General features: G+C 40.8%; 1 protein-coding gene across 1 annotated transcript in view; it reads left to right on the forward strand.

The window, feature by feature from the left end:
• Positions 1–16,459, forward strand: part of PAPPA2 (pappalysin 2) — a 181,008-nt gene extending 164,549 nt beyond the window's left edge. The window contains exons 21-22 of the mRNA XM_087726787.1: positions 13,102–13,200; positions 16,337–16,459. Coding sequence (XP_087582913.1) covers positions 13,102–13,200; positions 16,337–16,411 — 174 coding nt within the window. The 3' untranslated portion in view covers positions 16,412–16,459. The remainder of the gene's footprint in view (positions 1–13,101; positions 13,201–16,336) is intronic.
• Positions 16,460–20,425: the final 3,966 nt, after the last annotated feature.

Raw genomic sequence — 20,425 nt, forward strand, 5'->3', positions numbered from 1 at the left:
TCTCATTCTCTATCGTATGCCAAAGGAATATTTAGGGAAAAATCCTTGTGCTTCTATGCCTTCCTCCTTTGTCTCTAATCATCTCTTTCAGATTTTATTTTATTTAGGTGTTTTGTATATAATGTACTTTATCGCACTGAGAAGGATCTTTAATTTTCTGGGTCCTTTTTGATTGCAACTCGATTGTAAATTGGGATTATTGTCACCAGTTCCCAATTTTTTGAGAATGCACCCTTTGTAATCAATACCCATAGAGAGAGAAGAGACACCCGTTATGTATAGTTCAATTTAAGAAGATCAGGAAGGATGCAGTCACTAGGAGGGGCTTTTCCACTGTGAGGGATTCAATTAGTCAAGGGGCTTCAGAGAGGTGGGACCCTATGGAATGACCCTCCCCATTCTCATGGCCTTCCGAAAGGCTATTAAAACCTGGCTATTCCGGCAGGCCGGGGGCTGTTGACCTCATGACTGAGGTCCGGCCCCGACCAGATTGAGTGCATGATGCGGTTTTAATCTGTCTTCTATGTTTTTAACTTTTTATTTTTATATTTACTTTCTGTAAGCCGCCCGGAGTCCCCCGGGATTGGGCGGCCTATAACTCTATTAAATCAATCAATCAATCAATCAATCAATCAATCAATCAATCACCGGCCATTTAGTATGACCAACTCCAAGCCCTCAGTGATATTCACCAGATTGGATTCAAGGTTTAGAGCTGATTAGCAGGATTCTTAACCGTTTTCTTGAGACCTCAGTTGTAACTTCCAAAGAGTGAGGGTTTGTTTTTAACTGATGTTGTTTTTAATGACAGTCTGTCAACTGTCATTGGTAGCTTTCCATTTTACTATTCAGGAGGGCCTTAGAGCTCTTCAATATTCCTACACATGTAGAATGAATGAATGAATGCCCCGAATGTTGATCTACCCACTTTGAAGGGAGAACAGTCAAAGCCACAAAATGGTTGATAGACTGGGTGATACTTTTTAGCAATAGCAATAGCAGTTAGACTTATATACCGCTTCATAGGGCTTTCAGCCCTCTCTAAGCGGTTTACAGAGTCAGCATATTGCCCCCACAGTCTGGGTCCTCATTTCACCCACCTCGGAAGGATGGAAGGCTGAGTCAACCCTGAGCTGGTGAGATTTGAACCGCCGAACTGCAGCTAACCGTCAGCTGAAGTGGCTGCAGTACTGCACTCTAACCACTGTGCCACCTCGGCTCAAAGTCTAATGCTGATTTTAATTGCTGAATAAGAAGACTTCTTCTGTGTTCTTTCATCATTTAGCACATAAAGACCTCCTAGGACATGTGAGCATCAGAAGTGAAAGCAGTTAGCACCGTCTTATCACAACGTGTGAGGATAGATTATATGCGTATAATACTTGTTCCTAATTTCCCACCAATCTTGGGAAGTTCAGTTCTTTGAGACAAAACTGTGGAAAAGATTAGTAGTAGAGGTCTCCATATTTCATGAAACAACATCAAATTTTAAGAGCCAAGGTGGCGCAGTGGTTAGAGTGCAGTACTGCAGCCACTTCAGCTGACTGCTAAGCTGCAGTTCGGCGGTTCAAATCTCACTGGCTCAAAGGTTGACTCAGCCTTCCATCCTTCCGAGGTGGGTAAAATGAGAACCCAGATTGTTGTTGGGGGCAATATGCTGACTCTGTAAACCGCTTAGAGAGGGCTGAAAGCCCTATGAAGCGGTATATAAGTCTAACTGCTATTGCTATTTGAAAAATGCTATGATGGTTAAATTGCTATCAATCAGATGCTAGTGTACAATGGAGACTTCACCTTCATGTTGTGGTACAGCGAGACCCTTTTCCTAGACTTAAAAATGGCAACTTTATGATGTAATTTGGATTAATTCTAACTCTAATTTCTTCTTTGTCTGGTGCCAGAATAGCTAAACTTTGTTTATCTCTTCTGGCCATTCATCTTTCTTTCTGACTTTTTCAGACTCTCTGTGCCAGGAATTAAGTGTAATGAGGAGTGAAGCATTTGTAAATTCACAAGGAGGGTGCAAAAGGGGGGGAAGCATTTGGAAAGTTCATCAGCAATAATGATGGTAGTGCAATAAACTTTGAATTACAGATGCTCCAGGTCACTTTAATCTTGTACTATCATGAGAAGAACAGATGGCCTAGAAAGCTGTTTCGTGCTTCTCTTTTTAGAACTGGCCTTTTTCAAACAACAGTCAAGTGTGCTCTCCATTCCTTTCCTTCTCCTTGCTAAAAGCAAAATTTGAACAACGGCATCTTTTTTTTCTAATTCAACAGGAATGGATAGTTGTGTATCAAATGTGACTAAGAATTTCAAACATATTTGTTAATTTAAAGCTTGCTTCAGTCCTAAGCAATAGCAATAGCAGTTAGACTTATATACCGCTTCATAGGGCTTTCAGCCATCTCTAAGCGGTTTACAGAGTCAGCATATTGCCCCCACAGTCTGGGTCCTCATTTCACCCACCTCGGAAGGATGGAAGGCTGAGTCAACCTTGAGCCGGTGAGATTTGAACCGCCGAACTGCCGAACTAGCAGTCAGCTGAAGTGGCCTGCAGTGCTGCATTTAACGACTGTGCCACCTCGGCTCCTTGTCCTTTTCTTCCTTGTTGCTCTCTAAAAGAAATCTGCGAACTGCTCCCCCACCCACCCACTCCCAAAGATTTTTGCCTATGGTTCCCTTTCACTTGTAAAATGCTACTTGTAGGCAGATTATCTATAACGCAATGGTTAGAATACAGTACTACAGGCTACTTCTGCTGACTGCCAGCTGCAGTTCAAGTCTCACCAGGCTTAAGGTTGACTCAGCCTTCCATTCTTCTGAGAGTGGTAAAATGAGGACCCAGATTGTTGGGGGCAATAGGCCGACTCTGTAAACTGCTTAGAAAGGGCTGTAAAGCACTGTAAAGTGGTATATAAGTCTAAGTGCTTTTGCTACCAGGTGCAAAATAGAGAACGCTACCACAAAAAGCACAGCCAGCTGGAATAGCAATAGTAATAGCAATAGCAGTTAGGCTTATATACCGCTTCATAGGGCTTTCAGCCCTCTCTAAGCGGTTTACAGAGTCAGCCTATCGCCCCCACAGTCTGGGTCCTCACTTCACCCACCTCGGAAGGATGGAAGGCTGAGTCAACCTTGAGCCGGTGAGATTTGAACCCCTGAACTGCAGATAACAGTCAGCTGAAGTGGCCTGCAGTACTGCACCCTAACCACTGCGCCACCTCGCCACCTTGGAATGCGGTCAGCTACCAATTCCTGTTCCACTCAAGTATTTTAAATTAACACTAGAGTCATGTCACGGTAGGATTTAGAGGAGATATCAATACTTTATGATGTCACCTCAAGATATTACCAAATAAAGGGATATACATACCATGGTTCTAATACAGTCCGTCAACTTGTTATTTTTAAATTGTTGAGAAATAAGATCTTCTGCTTACATTTCTTGGGAGCTCTTTCTAGCTATCATTATTGAAATCAGACAAGGTTTTCTATCATTTTGGAAGTGGGCAACAGATGCAAATTGCCACATGTGCTCTGAATTGTCATCACAGTTAAAAAAAATAAATGAATTTAATCAATGGCCAAACCCATTTCTGGCAGCTTTAAAGTCATCCACTCCTCTCCTCCCAAAATTAAGTGTGGTTCTTGGTCACAGCAGATTCCCATTCTGTAGAAAGTCTACTTGAAAGCATTTTACAGTGTTGAAACAAACTTACATTAGGAAAGGAGCCTTGGTGTATTACTGTGGGAACCATGGCAGAGGGCTTGTAGCAGAGGTGGGTTTCTACCAGTTCGCACCTATTCGGTAGAACCGGTTCATCAAATCTACCGAACCGGTTAGAAGAGGTTCCACCAGTGGACCCGGAAAGCAGGCCACACCTACAGAAGAGGTTCCAAACTTTTTTGAAACCCACCACTGGCAAGGATCTTGTAACTTGACAGCTTTAAGACTTGCATGCTTCAATGCCAGAGTTTCTCAATAGCTACTTGGACCAAACTAAGTACTAATTCATAATTTCATATCCGGTCACATGGGCGGCAAGCCACTCCCATCTGGTCACATGGGTGGCAAGCCACTCCCACAAAGGAGGCCACACCCACAGAGTAGGTTCCAACAATTTTTGAAACCCACCACCGGCTTGTAGTTAGAATATAGAGGTTATAACATGTACTGTTTGGTCACCAGGCATAGGAATTTTTAGAAGTACCATATTTTTCGGAGTATAAGACATACCAGAGTATAAGACGCACCGAGATTTTGAAGAGGTAATTTTTTTAAAAAAGTGTTTGCCTTCTGTAGACCTCCCAAACCCTCTGCATCTTTTATAAGCCTGGTGCAAATTAAATGAGGTAGAAAAATAGATTTATAAAGTATCCAAAATAGGAGAACTCTTCTGTTTTTAAAATGATCTCTCTGTACATGCTGTTTCAGTGTGTAGTGGTGGAGGAGCACAAAACCAATAGTAGCAAATGTGGTTTGCTCCTTGAGTTCCACAAAACAATCAGTCGGTTAACTCAGGAGAGGAAAAAGCCGTTTTCCCTAACAGTTTCATCCTTCTTACAAAATTTTCTTATTTACATGTACGTTTGCAGAAAGTACCCAGGATTTGAATATGCAGCGAGCCCTGAATATGGAAGTTAACTGAACATCCCCCCCAAAATAAAGGGAGGTTATACAAGGTCCTATTTTATTAAAATAACTGATGACTTTAAATCACAGTTCAGGGATTTAAAATCACATGTCCAAAGATACAATAACTGAAGATATTAGCAGTAGAATTAGCCTCTTCCTTGACTGCCAAGTTTCAGACTTCTCTAATTACTCTTGCCTTTGCCTTATGTGTCCAAACTGTCTTAGTTTCGTTATGAATGCTTCAAGATGTTTTATTTCATTTTGTATTATTTGTTGTTGCAGTTTAAGGTAGTCTCCAAAATAATTTCCAGCATTACAAATGAAAGGAAATTCATTTTTTCTTGGCTCAGACTTTCTGCTGGTCCAGGTTTCACAACTTGTTGTGGCCCAGCAGGAGCCGTTGGAGCTGCCACCAGACTCTGACAGCGAGGGGCCCTATGAGTCGGCTCTGGAGGATGTGGAGGACCCTGGACAGGGTTCCGACTCCGAGCAGGGCGCAGAGAGGCTGGTTGGTCAGCCAGTGTGGACCAGTGTGGAGGAGACAAGGGAGAGTGATCTGGATGCCAGTAGTGAGTTGTTCCTGGATGCCTGGCATTGAAGACCTAATAGGTGTCAGGAACAGTTACACAAGTATAGGAGGTAATTGCACTCAGCTGGTGGTCATTAGGCTCCTCTCCAGACTATAAAAAGACTGCTTGTGCACACGCCCCTCTTGCAGAAGTCAATGCATTGACTAAAAGTTGGTGAACTTTTGTAACTAGCTTGGCAGGCTGGATTGCTGCCAAGGTTTGTCTGAGTTGCTGCCAAGGTCCTTATCTGTTTGTTATGCTTGGCTTTCAGCCACCGAGGTTTTGGTTTCTTGCTATTAAAGTACATTCCAGTTAAGCTTTTCTCGGCATTCGTTACTGGACAGAGGAGGGGGTCAGAACACAACTGTATGTTACAATTGGAAAGAGAGCTGCCCTGACAGTATATATCTTTGTGATCTATATGATACCTCTACATTTAATGTTGTGTGTGCATTTATCATAAATACATACATATTTTTCAATAAATAGTGAGATTCAGAAGATATCAGTAGCAAAAGCCTCAACAACAAATATGAGCTTTAAGTTGAAATCTACGGATTTGGTTTGATTGGGAATGTGTCCCATCTAAAGCCAAATGAGTAGAAGTGCATAATACTTTATCTTCAAGACCTAATGACTTTTTCAAAAGTTTTATGTGTTAGGAATGTAATCTAATGGTTGGGTTGGCAATATATAAAACATGTTACAATGCTATACCTGTTTCTTTAAATCATACTGTAAATGTGATTGGCTGCTGTTTTCCTCAATCGGCCATAAGAGGGAGCCAGAATGACTCTTAGCTCTCTGTTTGTTAGATGCTGATCTGATCTGATCTGAGTGTTTTGGAAGCTTTGTTAGAAAGTGCCGTGAGCTATTGTAAGTTTTGCAATTGCTAGCAAACTTTGAGTTCTGAACTGATTATATGATACTGGACTATGTTATTTGGATTATCCCTTAACTGAAAGACATTGATGACTGACTGTCTTATCCGTGTATGATTTGGCTGTTTGATAGACTCTGATACCTCTATTTCCACGAAAGTAAAAGCCTATTTAAACTGCAGTGTCTCTGTATGCTGGTTTGTGTGTTCTCCAACACAACTCTCACAACGCTTCTCTGAACGTACTCGCTCTCCCAACGGGGAGCTTACCTAACATTATGAATCCCTGTGTAAGACTTACAAACAATTGTCTCAGCAGAACAACCAGCCTAACCATCCCAAAATGTAAAAAAATAAAAAATAAGAACTCTTATCTTTTACTCTGTCCCAAAAATCAGGTAGACTAATAAGATGCTTGGGCTGAGGTCTCAGAGATCCTCTGAGTTACTTAGGTTCTCCTCAGTGCAATCACATATGACCTCTTCTGAGATCCACAAACAACTTCTGCACAGAAAACAGCAAAATTATTGGGGGTGGAGTGGAAGACTTAATTCTAATAAACTCTTGAACACTGACTCTAATTGGTTGGATCCAGTTCTAACCTCCTTATTAGCAATAGCAATAGCAATAGCAGTTAGACTTATATACCGCTTCATAGGGCTTTCAGCCCTCTCTAAGCGGTTTACAGAGTCAGCATATTGCCCCCAACAACAATCCGGGTCCTCATTTTACCCACCCCGGAAGGATGGAAGGCTGAGTCCACCCTGAGCCGGTGAGATTTGAACAGCCGAAATGCAGAACTGCAGTCAACTGAAGTAGCCTGCAGTGCTGCATTTAACCACTGCACCACCTCGGCTTATTGAGTTCCATTAACTGTTCTCTTCAGATTCCTCAGGACTAAAGAGCTAGAAACAATTCAGCCAATATCTGTCCAAACAGCCCTCTAAGTATTCTCAAGAAAAGTGTACACTAGTTGCTGACTGACTGACATGCTGATCCAGTCATAATCCAATCCTAATAATCCTGTTATTGAGTTTAGTTGGTTGCTTACCCCGACCTCAACAAGAAGTTCAGTAGGTAAAATTGCTTCATCAGGTTGGATCAATCCATCCAATGTTTGAATGTCTTACTGTTATTGAGAACTGCTTAGGATGTTGAACCAGATAGATTTCTGTAATGCGCTCTACATGGGGCTGCCTCTGAAGAGTGTTCGAAGACTTCAGTTGGTCCAGAATGCAGCCGCGCGAGCGATATCGGGTGTTCCTAGGTACACCCATGTTACACCTATCCTCCGCGAGCTGCACTGGCTCCCCATTGGTCTCCGGACCCGCTTCAAGGTGCTAGTCGTTACTTTTAAAGCCCTACATGGTATTGGACCTGGCTACCTGAGAGACCGCCTCCTGCCATTCACCTCCCAACGACCAATAAGATCACACAGGTTGGGTCTCCTCTGGGTGCCGTCGACCGGACAATGCCAGCTGGCGGCCCCCTGAGGGAGGGCCTTCTCTGTAGCTGCACCGGCCCTGTGGAACAATCTACCCATAGAGATCCGGACCCTTCCCACTCTCCCGGCCTTCCGTAAATCGACCAAGACCTGGCTGTTCCGGCAGGCCTGGGGCTGTTGATCAATATCCAGCCCCATTCAGACAGAATGGATGATGTGTAATTTTAATAATTGTATGTCTTTTTAAATTTTTTAAAATGCTTTCATCTTGCTGTGAGCCGCCCAGGGTCCCAATGGGAGTGGACGGCATACACATTTTATTAAACTGAAACTGAAACTTATGCTTATTCAGTTAATTATATTGGGCATTTGCTAAATTAAAATAGATCAGACTAGATCTGTATCAACTCCAAAACTACATGGCATTACTGAAATGCACGTAAGGGTTTTTGGTTACAGCTTATTACCCCCATAATAATTTTAAGGTTGTAGTAATGAGACCATAGAAATTTCATGGTTCATTTAATCCCTTCATATTGGAAATTAACCTTGCCTTCCAAATAAGTCCATAAAAGTTATAGTTTTCTTGTTTACAAACATTATATAAATCATTTGTGGGGCATTAAAAACCTGGAAAAGAAATGGGGTTTCGTTTATATTTTTGCAAAAATGTTGTTTTGTTGGCATTGACGTATGGGAGGAGCTATTTATTTATTTGGACTTTAATTGGGAAACAAAGAAAAAATGCTTTCTAGGTTTTGATGGAAATTTCTTACGCTTGTCAGTGGGGATGGAAATCAAACTGTGGAAGTCTGGGAATGATTTCCTGCTTGAACAACAATTCAGGATCCTCCTTTCATCTCTTTTATTCTGTAAACCTGAATCGAAACTGTCTAACTGAAAGAAAATGGGTTGTAGTTCCTAGGTCAGAGAAAAGAAACAACTGGGCAAAAGGTAACTGTTTATTGAGAGTAATTTGCAATACCTGCTTATTTGCACTGAGAAACAAATTCTCACACACTGCAGCAAAATTTATCATTCGAAATGACCTTGAAAGTATTTGCATGTGCTTTTGGTGAGTACAGGTACTCTTCATTTAGTGCCTGATTGCAGTTACGACGGCACTGAAGAAAGTGACTTGTGACTTTGTCACACTTACAACTATTGCAGCATCCCTATCAGTAGTGGGATTCAGCCGGTTCGCACCTATTCGGGAGAACCAGTTGGTAACTTTCTAGGTAGTTCAGAGAACCGATTGTTGGAAGAAATCTCCTTTTGTTTTTTTCCATTTTACAGGGCTAATCCTGTAAGGAAGGCAGGAAGGCAACATTCTGGTCTTGTTTCTAGCCTGATCTTTATTGATTGTATGCTTACAGAAACTGCCTTTCCGGTTAACCGTTATTACATTGTAACAGCTAAGGCGAAGCGCCCATCGACCTGAGTGACCTTGAGTTCGCCACGCCCACCCAGTCACATGACCACCGAGCCCCACCTACCCAGATGGTCATTAGGGCAGAGAACCGGTTGTTAAATTATTTGAATCCCACCACTGATCCCTATGATCACGTGATCAAAATTAAGACGCTTGGCAACTGACTCATATTTATGACGGCTGCAGTGTCCCGGGGTCATGTGATTCCCTTTTGCAACCTTCTGACAAGCAAAGTCAACGGGGAAGCCAGATTCACTTCTACAACCATGTTACTAACTTAACAATTGCAATAATTCACTTAGCAACTGTGGCAAGAAATGTCATAAAACAGTGAGCAAAACTCACTTAACAAATGTCTCAATTAGCCACAAAAGGTTTGGGCTCAATTGTGATTGTAAATCAAAGACTACCTAGACAAAAAGAAGGGAAAAGTAATTCAGAAATACGAGACAGGTGTAGTCAAGCATTACTGCCAGTGACGTGCGGTGAGTTTTATGGCTGGTGAGGCAGCTTTTTAGACTTGTGAACTCCCAGAATTCCACAGCCAGGCATGCTCAGTTCTGATTTAAAGCGACAACATTTCCCCCCCTTGCAAAATAAGTTTTCCCATTCTTTTTCTTCTCCCTCCCCCTTCTTCCCTCCCCCCTCTCTCAAACAGACAGAGAACTTGGATCCCTCTCTCATTCGCTCACTCTCAAACACAAACACAGAAGTTGGAAGTTGGATTGGATATATTTTCCAAAGGCTTGAAAGCAGCTCCTCTGCCATACCCCCCCCCCATCCCCTGCTGCCTTCAGATTGGAGCCTTTGATTGCAGGTGAATCACATTGCCTTTTCAGTGAAGCTGGGCTTATATACTTTTGTCCAGCTGTGTGTGTGTGTGTGTGTGTGTGTGTGTGTGTGTGTGTGTGTGTGTGAAAAGGCAACGTGGGTTCTGCATGCAATCAAACCTTTTGAATTCCTCCCCCCTCCCCACACACGCACCTTTTCTAGCTGTTTCAGAGAGGATTTCAACTCTGCCCTCATGAAAGGCCAGAGCTCTGAGTCAGACTGAGCTAGTTGCTCCCAGAGAACTCTAAAAAGCCTCTAAAAATGCCCTATACAGGAGGCGAGAGAACACGTGCCTCATTTGCATAAGGAATTCTTCGCTTTTTAACCCTTGGTTAACTCTTAAAAGGTGAAAAATTCCTTATGCAAAAGAGGCCCCTAGTTCTCTGGCCTCCTCCTATAGTTAACACTAAGCACTGTTCCAAGTTACTGTGACTTAGAATCTGGTAACAACGACCTTGGCTTTAATTATTTTTTAAAAATTCTTTAAAATTCTTTCCTTTTCCTCATGACTGGTGAGGCCACGCCTCCCCTGCCTTTAGTGACTGCATGTCCCTGATTACTGCTTTGTAAAATGCTAACAATTATTCTCCTGGAATGTTTTGCTCTTTTCCATATGTTGTTCATCTAGAACCCTGATTTCCAAAAGCAAAATAATGGCATCACTTAATGTATACTGTATATTAGCCCTTAGAGTCACTATTTTATTATAGCATTCCAATTATATTAATTATAATTTAGAGTCCATTCTGACTTATTTTAGGTTAAGTAATGGAAAATCTAACTGAAATTCCAAGCATACCAGAATGTAAAGGACCTGATTCCTGGTTCCTTACCATTCCAAGTGTTCCACCCTCCATATAATTCGTATTACTTAGTCGTATTTAAGAGCCTATGATTTCCAACATATTTTATGTCCTGTTTTATTGTTTCTGTCCTTTAATTTTTTCTCTCATTATTTTTAATTTCCATTTTTACGCTCATAATTTTTTTTTTAATATGAATGTCATGGTTGCCAATAATTGTCATAGATGCCCAAATTGATCTCAGTATGAATATATATTTTGGCCATTTGAAATGATTGGGACAAGAGCAGTTAAGAGTCATATACTGTGAAGACAATTTATATTTTCTTCATCCCATCATTTCCTCTCTTTAGATGTTGATCTGGAAGTCATTTTAAACAAGCATTCACTACAATAGGAGATGAATAGTTGTATTCATGAACTACAACAACAACAACTACTACTACAGACTAGATGAAACTTGGTTTAATGCCAGTAATTGTGAGAGGGCTCTTGGAGTTCTGGTGGACAATCACTTGAATATGAACCAACAGTGTGAAGCAGCCACCAAAAGATTCAATGCAGTCCTAGGGCGCATTAATAGAGGGATAGAATCAAGATCACATGAATTTCTAGTACTGCTTTACAAAGCCTTAGTAAGACTACACTTGGAATACTGCATGTAGTTCTGGTCACCACAGTACAAAAAAGATGTTGAAACTCTCTAAAAAGTTCCGAGAAGAGCAACAAAAATGATTAGGGGGCTGGAGGCTAAAACATACAAAGAACAATTACAGGCATTGGGTATGTCTATTCTAATGAAAAGAAGGACCAGACGGCACGTGGTAGCACTGTTCCAAAACCTAACAGATATTTCCAGATAATACTGTTCCAATATTTGAGGGGCTCCTTCAAAGATGAGGGAATCAAACTATTTTCCAAAGCACCAAAAGGCAAGATAAGAAACAATGGATGGAAACTAACCAAGGAGAGAAGCAACTTAGAACTAAGGAGAAATTTCCTAATGGTGAGAGCAATCAACCAATGAAATAGCTTGCCTTCAGAAGGTGTGGGTGTTCCATCATTGGAGGCTTTCAAAAAAAAAAAAGACTGAACAACCATTTGCCTGAAATGGTCTAGGGTCTCCTGCTTGAGTAGGGGGTTGGACTAGAAGACTTCCAAGGCCCTTCCAACTCTATTATTCTATGTTCTAGTTGTCATGATTTTCTGGCTTTGTAAATGAATAATTATCTAGGTAAACAAACCTTATTGTATGGAATACAGCAAAAAAAATGTGGGAAGAGTCAAATTATCTCCTTAGTTGTAGTGGTTTTCTTTCTTACCTGCTGTTCTCTAGGGTTCACTGACAAATGCGCGCTTGACAAAAGTGTGCCAAGAAAACCGTGAGGTCGAAATTGCGCCGACGAATGAACGCAGAAGCGCGCCGACAAATGCGCACTGACGAAAGCGCGCCATTAAAAAAGCAACGAAAACAACGTAACAACCCTAACCCTAACCCTAACCCTAAACCTAACCCTCACCTTAAATCTAATCGTGCTTTTGTGGGCCTGGTTTTGTCAGCGCTCTTTTGTGGGAGAGCTTTCAACCTCACGGTTTTCTCGCCGCGGTTTTGTCGACGCGCTTTTGTTGGGCGCGCATTTGACGGGTCACAGTTCTCTAGCAATACAGTAGAGAGGTGATGTTGCCATATCTTCCTCATTAACCATGTATCTTAAACCTCTCATAGGCACAATGTAATAAAACATCCCTCCTTGATTACATAACAGCAAGCTTTTTTTTAATTCACAATATAGCATTACCAATAAGAATTACGTGGTGAAGTGGTACCAGCTCATTCAAGCATTTACGCTGATTTGTTGATTCATTCATGTTCGAGATACCCAGTATTTTGGTTTGACAAATCACATTTAAACATGGTAATCTATGAATGTTAGGAAATTATCACTCTCTCATTAACGTCAAATAACTCAAACCTGATTTCACTTAATTTAAATTGACTTCTTCTGAAAGGATAGTCCTGAATGCATATCATTTTGTGGCTGCAGAACCATTTCTTGGACTCAATTAGTCATGTCTAATTGGTGCAGTACTGCAGGCCACTTCAGCTGACTGTTATCTGCAGTTCAGCGGTTCTAATCTCACCGGCTCAAGGTTGACTCAGCCTTCCATCCTTCCGAGGTGGGTGAAATGAGGACCCAGACTTTGGGGGCGATATGCTGATTCTGTAAACCGCTTAGAGAGGGCTGAAAGCCCTATGAAGCGGTATATAAATCTAACTGCTATTGCTATTGCTATGTCGTATGTATCTACATTTTTCAGCCACGATAGCTAGATCAGTAGCACGTCTAAATATTTAGTGATTCTTGTCATTGAATCAGTACAGCTGTTTTGATGGTCTGTTTCTCTTAGCTTGTTTTACAAAATAAGTCTGTTTCAATAACACTTAATTGATTTTCTCTGTTGCTCTTCATTCACCGAAGATTTCTTTTCTCTTTCTTTATAGCCTTTCCATGCCGATGGCTGGTGTGATACCATCAACAACCGAGCCTATTGCCAGTATGATGGTGGTGACTGTTGTTCCTCCACAGTCTCCTCAAAGAAGGTAACGGATATGTTAGTTATCCATTACAGAAAGCGGAACATACCGTATATATTTGCAGATCAGCCGAGAATTTTAAATGACAAAAGGTATCCAAAAAATCAAGTTCAGCTTATCCACAAAATAGACAACACACACACACATTTAAGTACCTGCATTTTCCATATATACACATGGACAAGCTCATCCATGTGTTAGATTTTTAACCGAAATACCATGAAAAATGTGGATCGGCTTGTCCGCGGTGGTGCATTTCTTCATGGCATTTTGGTTAAAAATTCAACAGTCTATTATTTATTTACTTATTAACTAGATTTTTATCCGGCTTTTATTATTTTACAATGAATTCAAAGAGATGAACATTAGAGCCGAGGTGACACAGTGGTTAAATGCAGAACTGCAGGCTACTTCAGCTGACTGCAGTTCTGCAGTTTGGCTGTTCAAATCTCACCGGCTCAGGGTTGACTCAGCCTTCCATCCTTCCGAGGTGGGTAAAATGAGGACCCGGATTGTTGTTGGGGGCGATATGCTGACTCTGTAAACCGCTTAGAGAGGGCTGAAAGCTCTATGAAGCGGTATATAAGTCTAACTGCTATTGCTATTGCTATTACTTAATACCTCTCCCTCCTATTTCCCCACAACAACTCTGTGAGATAGCAATAGCAATAGCAGTTCGACATATACCGCTTCATAGGGCTTTCAGCCCTCTCTAAGCGGTTTACAGAGTCAGCATATTGCCCCCAACAATCTGGGTCCTCATTTTACCCACCTCGGAAGGATGGAAGGCTGAGTCAACCCTGAGCCGGTGAGATTTGAACCGCTGAACTGCTGATCTAGCAGTAGCCTGCAGTGCTGCATTTAACCACTGCGCCACCTTGGCTCTTGAGATGAGTTGGGCTGAGAGTGTGTGACTGACCCAAAGTCACCCAGGCAGCTTTCATGCCCAAGGCAAAACTAGAACTCCCAATCTCCTGGTTTCTAGGCCAGCACCTTCACCACTATAACAAACTGACTCGCCTATCCACGGATGGACTTATCCACAAGTACTTATGAGAAATTAAATCTATAGATAGTGTCTTTCCCTGGATGTCTGGGGATAAATTACATATGCTGAACTGCTTGACCTGGTGCATAAAAGTAGCTTAATTTGAATTAACTAAAAAGAACCTGAATTTTTTTGTTAGTTGGATTGGTTTTCTTTTAAACAGACATGACAAGTTTCTTTCCTTATAAGTGATGTATTTTATGTGGCACAATTGTACCAGAAAAAGGGCATTTGTGTTATTTGTCAAAGAAATCCTATCAAACTCTCAAGGTTGCTCAAGCGATGATCCCAGAGAAGTTGATTGCTGGTGTAGAAAGTATAAGCAGAGTTCACAAGTCATAGAACACATACAGAAGAAACTATCGACTACTGAGGCACACAAAGAGACCAGTTCACAAAAGTGTCTCTGGCTTTCCCTTAATTACTCCTTGTGATACTAGATCTCTGCAGCTCTTTCAAATACTGCTTTGATTGAGCTCCCATTTCATATAAAACTGTGCGGATGAAGATGAACGGAATGCCAGGTATATATACAGATTATCTTTTCTAAGAATATGTATCATTGTGCACAGGTAAAACTGGTGTGTTTTGTCCAACAAGAAATATTTCATGAAGCGTGTTAACAGATTTCATCAGTGCTGGCAGAACAAGAGATCTGTGCATACTTCATTACATTTAAAAAGCCACGCAATAGCAATAGCAGTTAGACTTATATACCGCTTCATAGGGCTTTCAGCCCTCTCTAAGCGGTTTACAGAGTCAGCATATTGCCCCCAACAACAATCCGGGGTCCTCATTTTACCCACCTCGGAAGGATGGAAGGCTGAGTCAACCTGAATCAAGATGACTCAAAGTGGAGCACAGAATAAAGCTCAGAATCAAAACATAAAGCAAAAAGAGAAATACCAATGCCCTGAGGAAATATGCAAAAAAAGAAAATTTCAACCACTCATCATCAGTCAAACAGGATCACAAATTGACATGGCTTCCGGCTTGTTTCAAAATCCATATTTTGAAAGCTTTTCTGAAAGAGAGGAGAGTCGAGGGAATTACTTCACCCTTTCATGTGGCATCTGGTGATCACTAAAGCAACTCTTTTGTCGTAATGCAATTCTTAAATCCAACTCAACTGTTTTTAGGTTTGTGTGGAAGTCTGGAAAAGAAAGTTGCTTTAGTGGATAACAGGGAACTATCATGCTTTTTAGCAAATATTATCTGTTAGGTTCTCCAGTTGAGCAGAACCTGTAAGCAGCTCTGAATTTAGTTCCTGCCCTTGTTGAATAAAGAAATGAAACTATCTTAAGTCAGCATTGGGAGTGGGTGAAAACCAATTTGGTTTTGGTTCTACCAGAACTTTTATTTTGCTGTTAGGTTCCTGATCTCTATGATATATTGGCCATTGTCCTAGGAAATTTGGAGAATAAATAGCTGATAAATCGGATGTACTACCGATTCATATGACTGGAGGGTAGCAATAGCAATAGCAATAGCAGTTAGACTTATATACCGCTTCTTAGGGCTTTCAGCCCTCTCTAAGCGGTTTACAGAGTCAGCATAACACCCCCACAGTCTGGGTCCTCATTTCACCCACCTCGGAAGGATGGAAGCAGGGGTGGGTTTCAACCGGTTCACGGCGGTCCCTGCGAACCGGTTGGTTGGCGAACCCGGAAGTAAGTAACTTCCGGGAACGGCGAAGGGCCCACCCGCGCGCCCACGCTCCTTACCCGGTTTTGATGAGTTCTGCGCTTCCACGCATGCACAGGACGCATACAGCACCTGCGCGATCCTCCAGAAGCAGCTGGAGCATCGCACAGACGCTAGTACGCATGCGTGCACTGTGCGCGTGCACGAGGACGCCACCGGCCCCGTTCCAACCGAACCGGTTGGAACGGGGCGAGAAACCCACCCCTGGATGGAAGGCTGAGTCAACCCTGAGCCGGTGAGATTTGAACAGCCGAACTGCAGAACTGCAGTCAGCTGAAGTAGCCTGCAGTGCTGCATTTAACCACTGCGCCACCTCGGCTCGGGTAGAAGACATGCTTCTCTGAGTTATGCCTCTGTTCCTTAAACGCCACTGTTCTTCCAATCCTTTAGGTTGTTCTGTTTCCCAACGGCTGTGATGAGGACGAATGCACCTGCCGGGATCCAGCCGCAGAAGAAAATCAGTAGCCCACTGCAGCAGCCCACTAGGACACGTTGTGCTGCCAAGGCTCAACTTGGAAGAAATGGCAAAGGCTTGAGGGAAAGCATAAATAGGAGACAGCAAAGGCTGAAGAAAAGGATTCAGGGGAAGTCTGCTCCTGCACTTGATGTGTAAGTGCATAAAGAAGAAAGGAAGAAATTTTGAAGAAAGAGGTGGAGAAGAGAGCAAGGAAATGAAACACCCTTGGTCAACTGGACCTCCAGTCTACCTTCCATGCCACATCAATGGCTTGCCACCTGGACTGCGTCTTTGCTCTGACATTTTATTGGTGTGCGCGTCTCTGGAGCTTGATTTAGCAAAGCTAAAGAGGGAAATGTGATTCTGTCTGCAAATATTTAAACATAATTTTATTACAAATCTATATAATATTTTTACTTGCTGTTTAGTAAACTAAATCATGCTGCTGTGAAACACACTACATTAGAAATGTGGGATCATGTAATGAACATTCCCAGAAACCCAGCAGAATTCCAATGGGGCCCTTATAAATATCTAAATGAAGCAGTAATTGCTTCCCCCCCCCTAAATTATTTCACACTCAACTGCAGAGTTAAAATCATGTATGAGAATGCTCTGTCAGTCATATCTGCCTGGGTTCCACCACAAAACCGCGGTAGACTAAAGCGCGCTCGACGAAAGCGCGTACGTGACGTCATCACAGCGCGACGAATACAGCACGCTGTGAGCGGTAAACTTAAAATTAAAGGATAAATCTAAACCTAACCCCCCCAAACCTAACCCTAAACCTAACCCTAAGCCTAACCCTTAACCTAACCCTAAACCTAACCCTATACCTAACCCTTAACCTAACGCTAAACCTAACGCTAACCCTTAACCTAACCCTAAACCTAACCCTAACACTTAACGTAACCCTAAACCTAACCCTAACCCTTAACCTAACCCTAACCCTAACCCTTACCTTTATGTGAATCGGCTTGCTTTAAAAGCGCTTTTTAAAGCGCCCTTTTTTCTCCGCGGTCGTATTTGTCGCGCTGCTGATGACGTCAGGTACGCACTTTAATCGGGCGCGCTTTAGTGGACCGCAGTTTTGATGGGTCACGATCTGCCTGCACTTCTACCACAAAGAAGCAATGCCTGATTTTTTTTACTGGGCATATATAAATACCCATTCCTCTAGTTCTTAAGCAGCATTACAAGTAGTAATCTAAAGAAATGAAAGGCATATGATATAAGAAACCCCCCCCATTAAACCTTAATGTATTTTAAAACCACACCAGTTACTATACTTCTTCATCCATTTCTACCCTTCCAAATCACTCTTACTTCTTCTGTGTCATACACTGTTCTATTCTGCTGACTTTAACTAGGATGTTAGCTCTGTCACTTCCTTAATAACGAAGAAGGCAGAAGCATCCCATTAAACAAAACCATTTCTGCATTTGACAAACATTCATTCCACACAACAGACCAAATACTTGTCATTATCTTTTCATCCCTTAAAATTTCTCTGTTTTCCATTCTTTTGTAAACCTTGTGGGGAGATACATAAACTCATTTACTTTTCCTAGTTTTAGTATTTATGTAGGAATAACAAACATGCGCTAAACACAGCTTCCTTGACCTTTGATGCATCAGTTTTAAAATCTATACTGTTAACTCTGCCCGCCTACCCATCTAACATTTGCTGCAAAACTTTCAAACCTGTTGCCAGCCAATACACTTCAAGGATTCCTTATATAGTAGTTATCCATAAATATAGTAAAAGAAGAATGAGTCACCAGCCCTTGTTTATTCTCACCCATACTTTTCTTTCATCACTCTCCTCATCACATTCACCAACTTTCAACTCTGTGCTTTCAAATCATCCATGATTTAAATGTATTCACTTTATTTCATACTTTCTCTAAACCATTGCATAATGCATTTCTTTTTAATGTGTTTCTGTTTCATATTTATGCATTTCTTAGTGACCTGATAAAAACTGGTTGCTCACTGCTTGCCTGGCATAAAGCTGGGTTTCTTGTTGTTGTGTCTCCTAGCCTTTCAATTAGAATTCTGAAAAACGTTTCCCCAAATACACTTAACAACTCCCACCATAAATGTATTACTCGGTCTTGCTATTCTTTCCTTGAAGGAGAATAGTGATAACAACATCCATCCATTTATCAAACTCAGGTGCAGCCTTCCCATTAAATGAGCCAGCCATTCTGTAGGCAAACCACACCTTTGTTTTAAGATTTATACCACCTATACTTGCAATTTTACCATTTCTCAACAGTATTTATGATAGCCTTTAGCAGTTTTCCTCTTTGAACACTACTGTTTATATTTCAATATATGTGGTTTCATTAAGAAATTTGATTATAATAATTTCTAATACAAACTGAAAGACAGAAAATGAATAGAAAAGTAAAAAGTGAAAAAAAGAAAAAAGTAATAAAGAATATAATAAAGAGAAAAGAAATATATAAATAAGTATCTTCCAACCTTCATCACAAGTATAAAGAAATATAATAACCCTTAATCCACGCTAAGGCTATAAGCATTTATCTCTTCATCCCATAAACCATCTATATCTTATCTATAACCAAATGCATAAAACACCATCTTTTCAAGCCTCATATCAACACTGTGTATAAAGGGTTACTAGAGGGAATAACATATCCTGTGCTAACCTTGTTCTTAAATCTTATATTCCTTCCTTTTACTTCAAACAAATCTAATTTTTAGTCCATACAAATATTGTTGGATTTGATTTCTCTTCATTTATTCTTTGTCTGAGTGCTCAAGAGTTGTTTAAGGTTTTTAACAAGCCTGTTTTGTAAGTCAAATAGGAAAACAAAATCCACTTACTACAAGTCACTCTCTTAATTTGCCATTTGTATTTCCCTTTTAAATTTTAAAACCTCAATCAGTGTGTTTTATAGATCCAATGAAACATCCTTTTCTAGATCATTCTCTTGACCTGTCTGTTATAAATCTACTTGAGATGCCATCTCTATTGGATCAGATAAACTTTGTTCTACATTTGTCATTTCTTCAGTAACACATTTTTGGACATAATATATCCATGGAAGCAGCCATATGGTTGATATTGTGGCTACCATTTTCTGATTCCATTCTTCAAAAGTTTCCTTCAATATTTTATTATTGTTACAACATGTTGCAACATTTTACAGGCTTGTAAATCTCTCCTCTGCCCAAAAACTTTAGTCCCCTCTAGTGTTCAGTTTTTGAAATCATGAAATTGTTTACCTTTCTTTTTGCCTTCTAATAAAAGAGTCTATTTCCCATTAACTGTGTATTCATTATCATTAATTCCAAAATCTTACTGCACGTGTTTCAATAGTCCAATTTTATCTAGCCCATTTATTCCTTCTTTTTTCTCCATATGCATATTTTATACGGTTATCTTTCATCTGTAATTTTGCTGCAGTCATTATTTAATGTGATTTTTTTTGTTTCCCTTTGTGACTTCTTAATTTCATTTAGCATTCTTCTGCATAAATTCCATTAGGAGAATTCCACATAATTTTGTAGCCCTATGTAATGCAATTCTTTTCTCTCGGTTGCCATCAGCTTCCACATCTTATTCGAGGGTTTTTTTGTGTGTGTGGTTATTCTGTTTGAAGAGTAAACTATCCTTCACACAGAACTTCTTCTTGCAGATCAGGAAAGGATAAAAGACAGCGTTGTTTACTAACAATCTTTTAGCCAATTTTGTACATTGATGTAGAAAGATTGTATGTGTTGAAGGAATAATTACCTGAAGAGATGCAATTTAGGGAAAGTGTTACTGCTTGATTTTGTTCATTGTATATATGGCCTCATGGGTATTCAAAGTATATGCTTCCACATTTTTTAAACTTAATATATGCATATAGCACCTATAAAGGAAACTTGACATCAACATTCAGAAATTAGAAGTTTAGCTGTCTTTACTATAACATCACTCTAGTGTCTAACCAACTTTCCCAAACCATATTTTATCTATTTGAATCCAGAAAGACAAACTTTAT

The sequence above is a fragment of the Thamnophis sirtalis genome, unplaced genomic scaffold, assembly GCF_051295495.1.
Source record: "Thamnophis sirtalis isolate CommonGarterSnake01/CBP01778 unplaced genomic scaffold, rThaSir2_p1.2 scaffold_12, whole genome shotgun sequence".
NCBI lineage: Eukaryota > Metazoa > Chordata > Lepidosauria > Squamata > Natricidae > Thamnophis > Thamnophis sirtalis.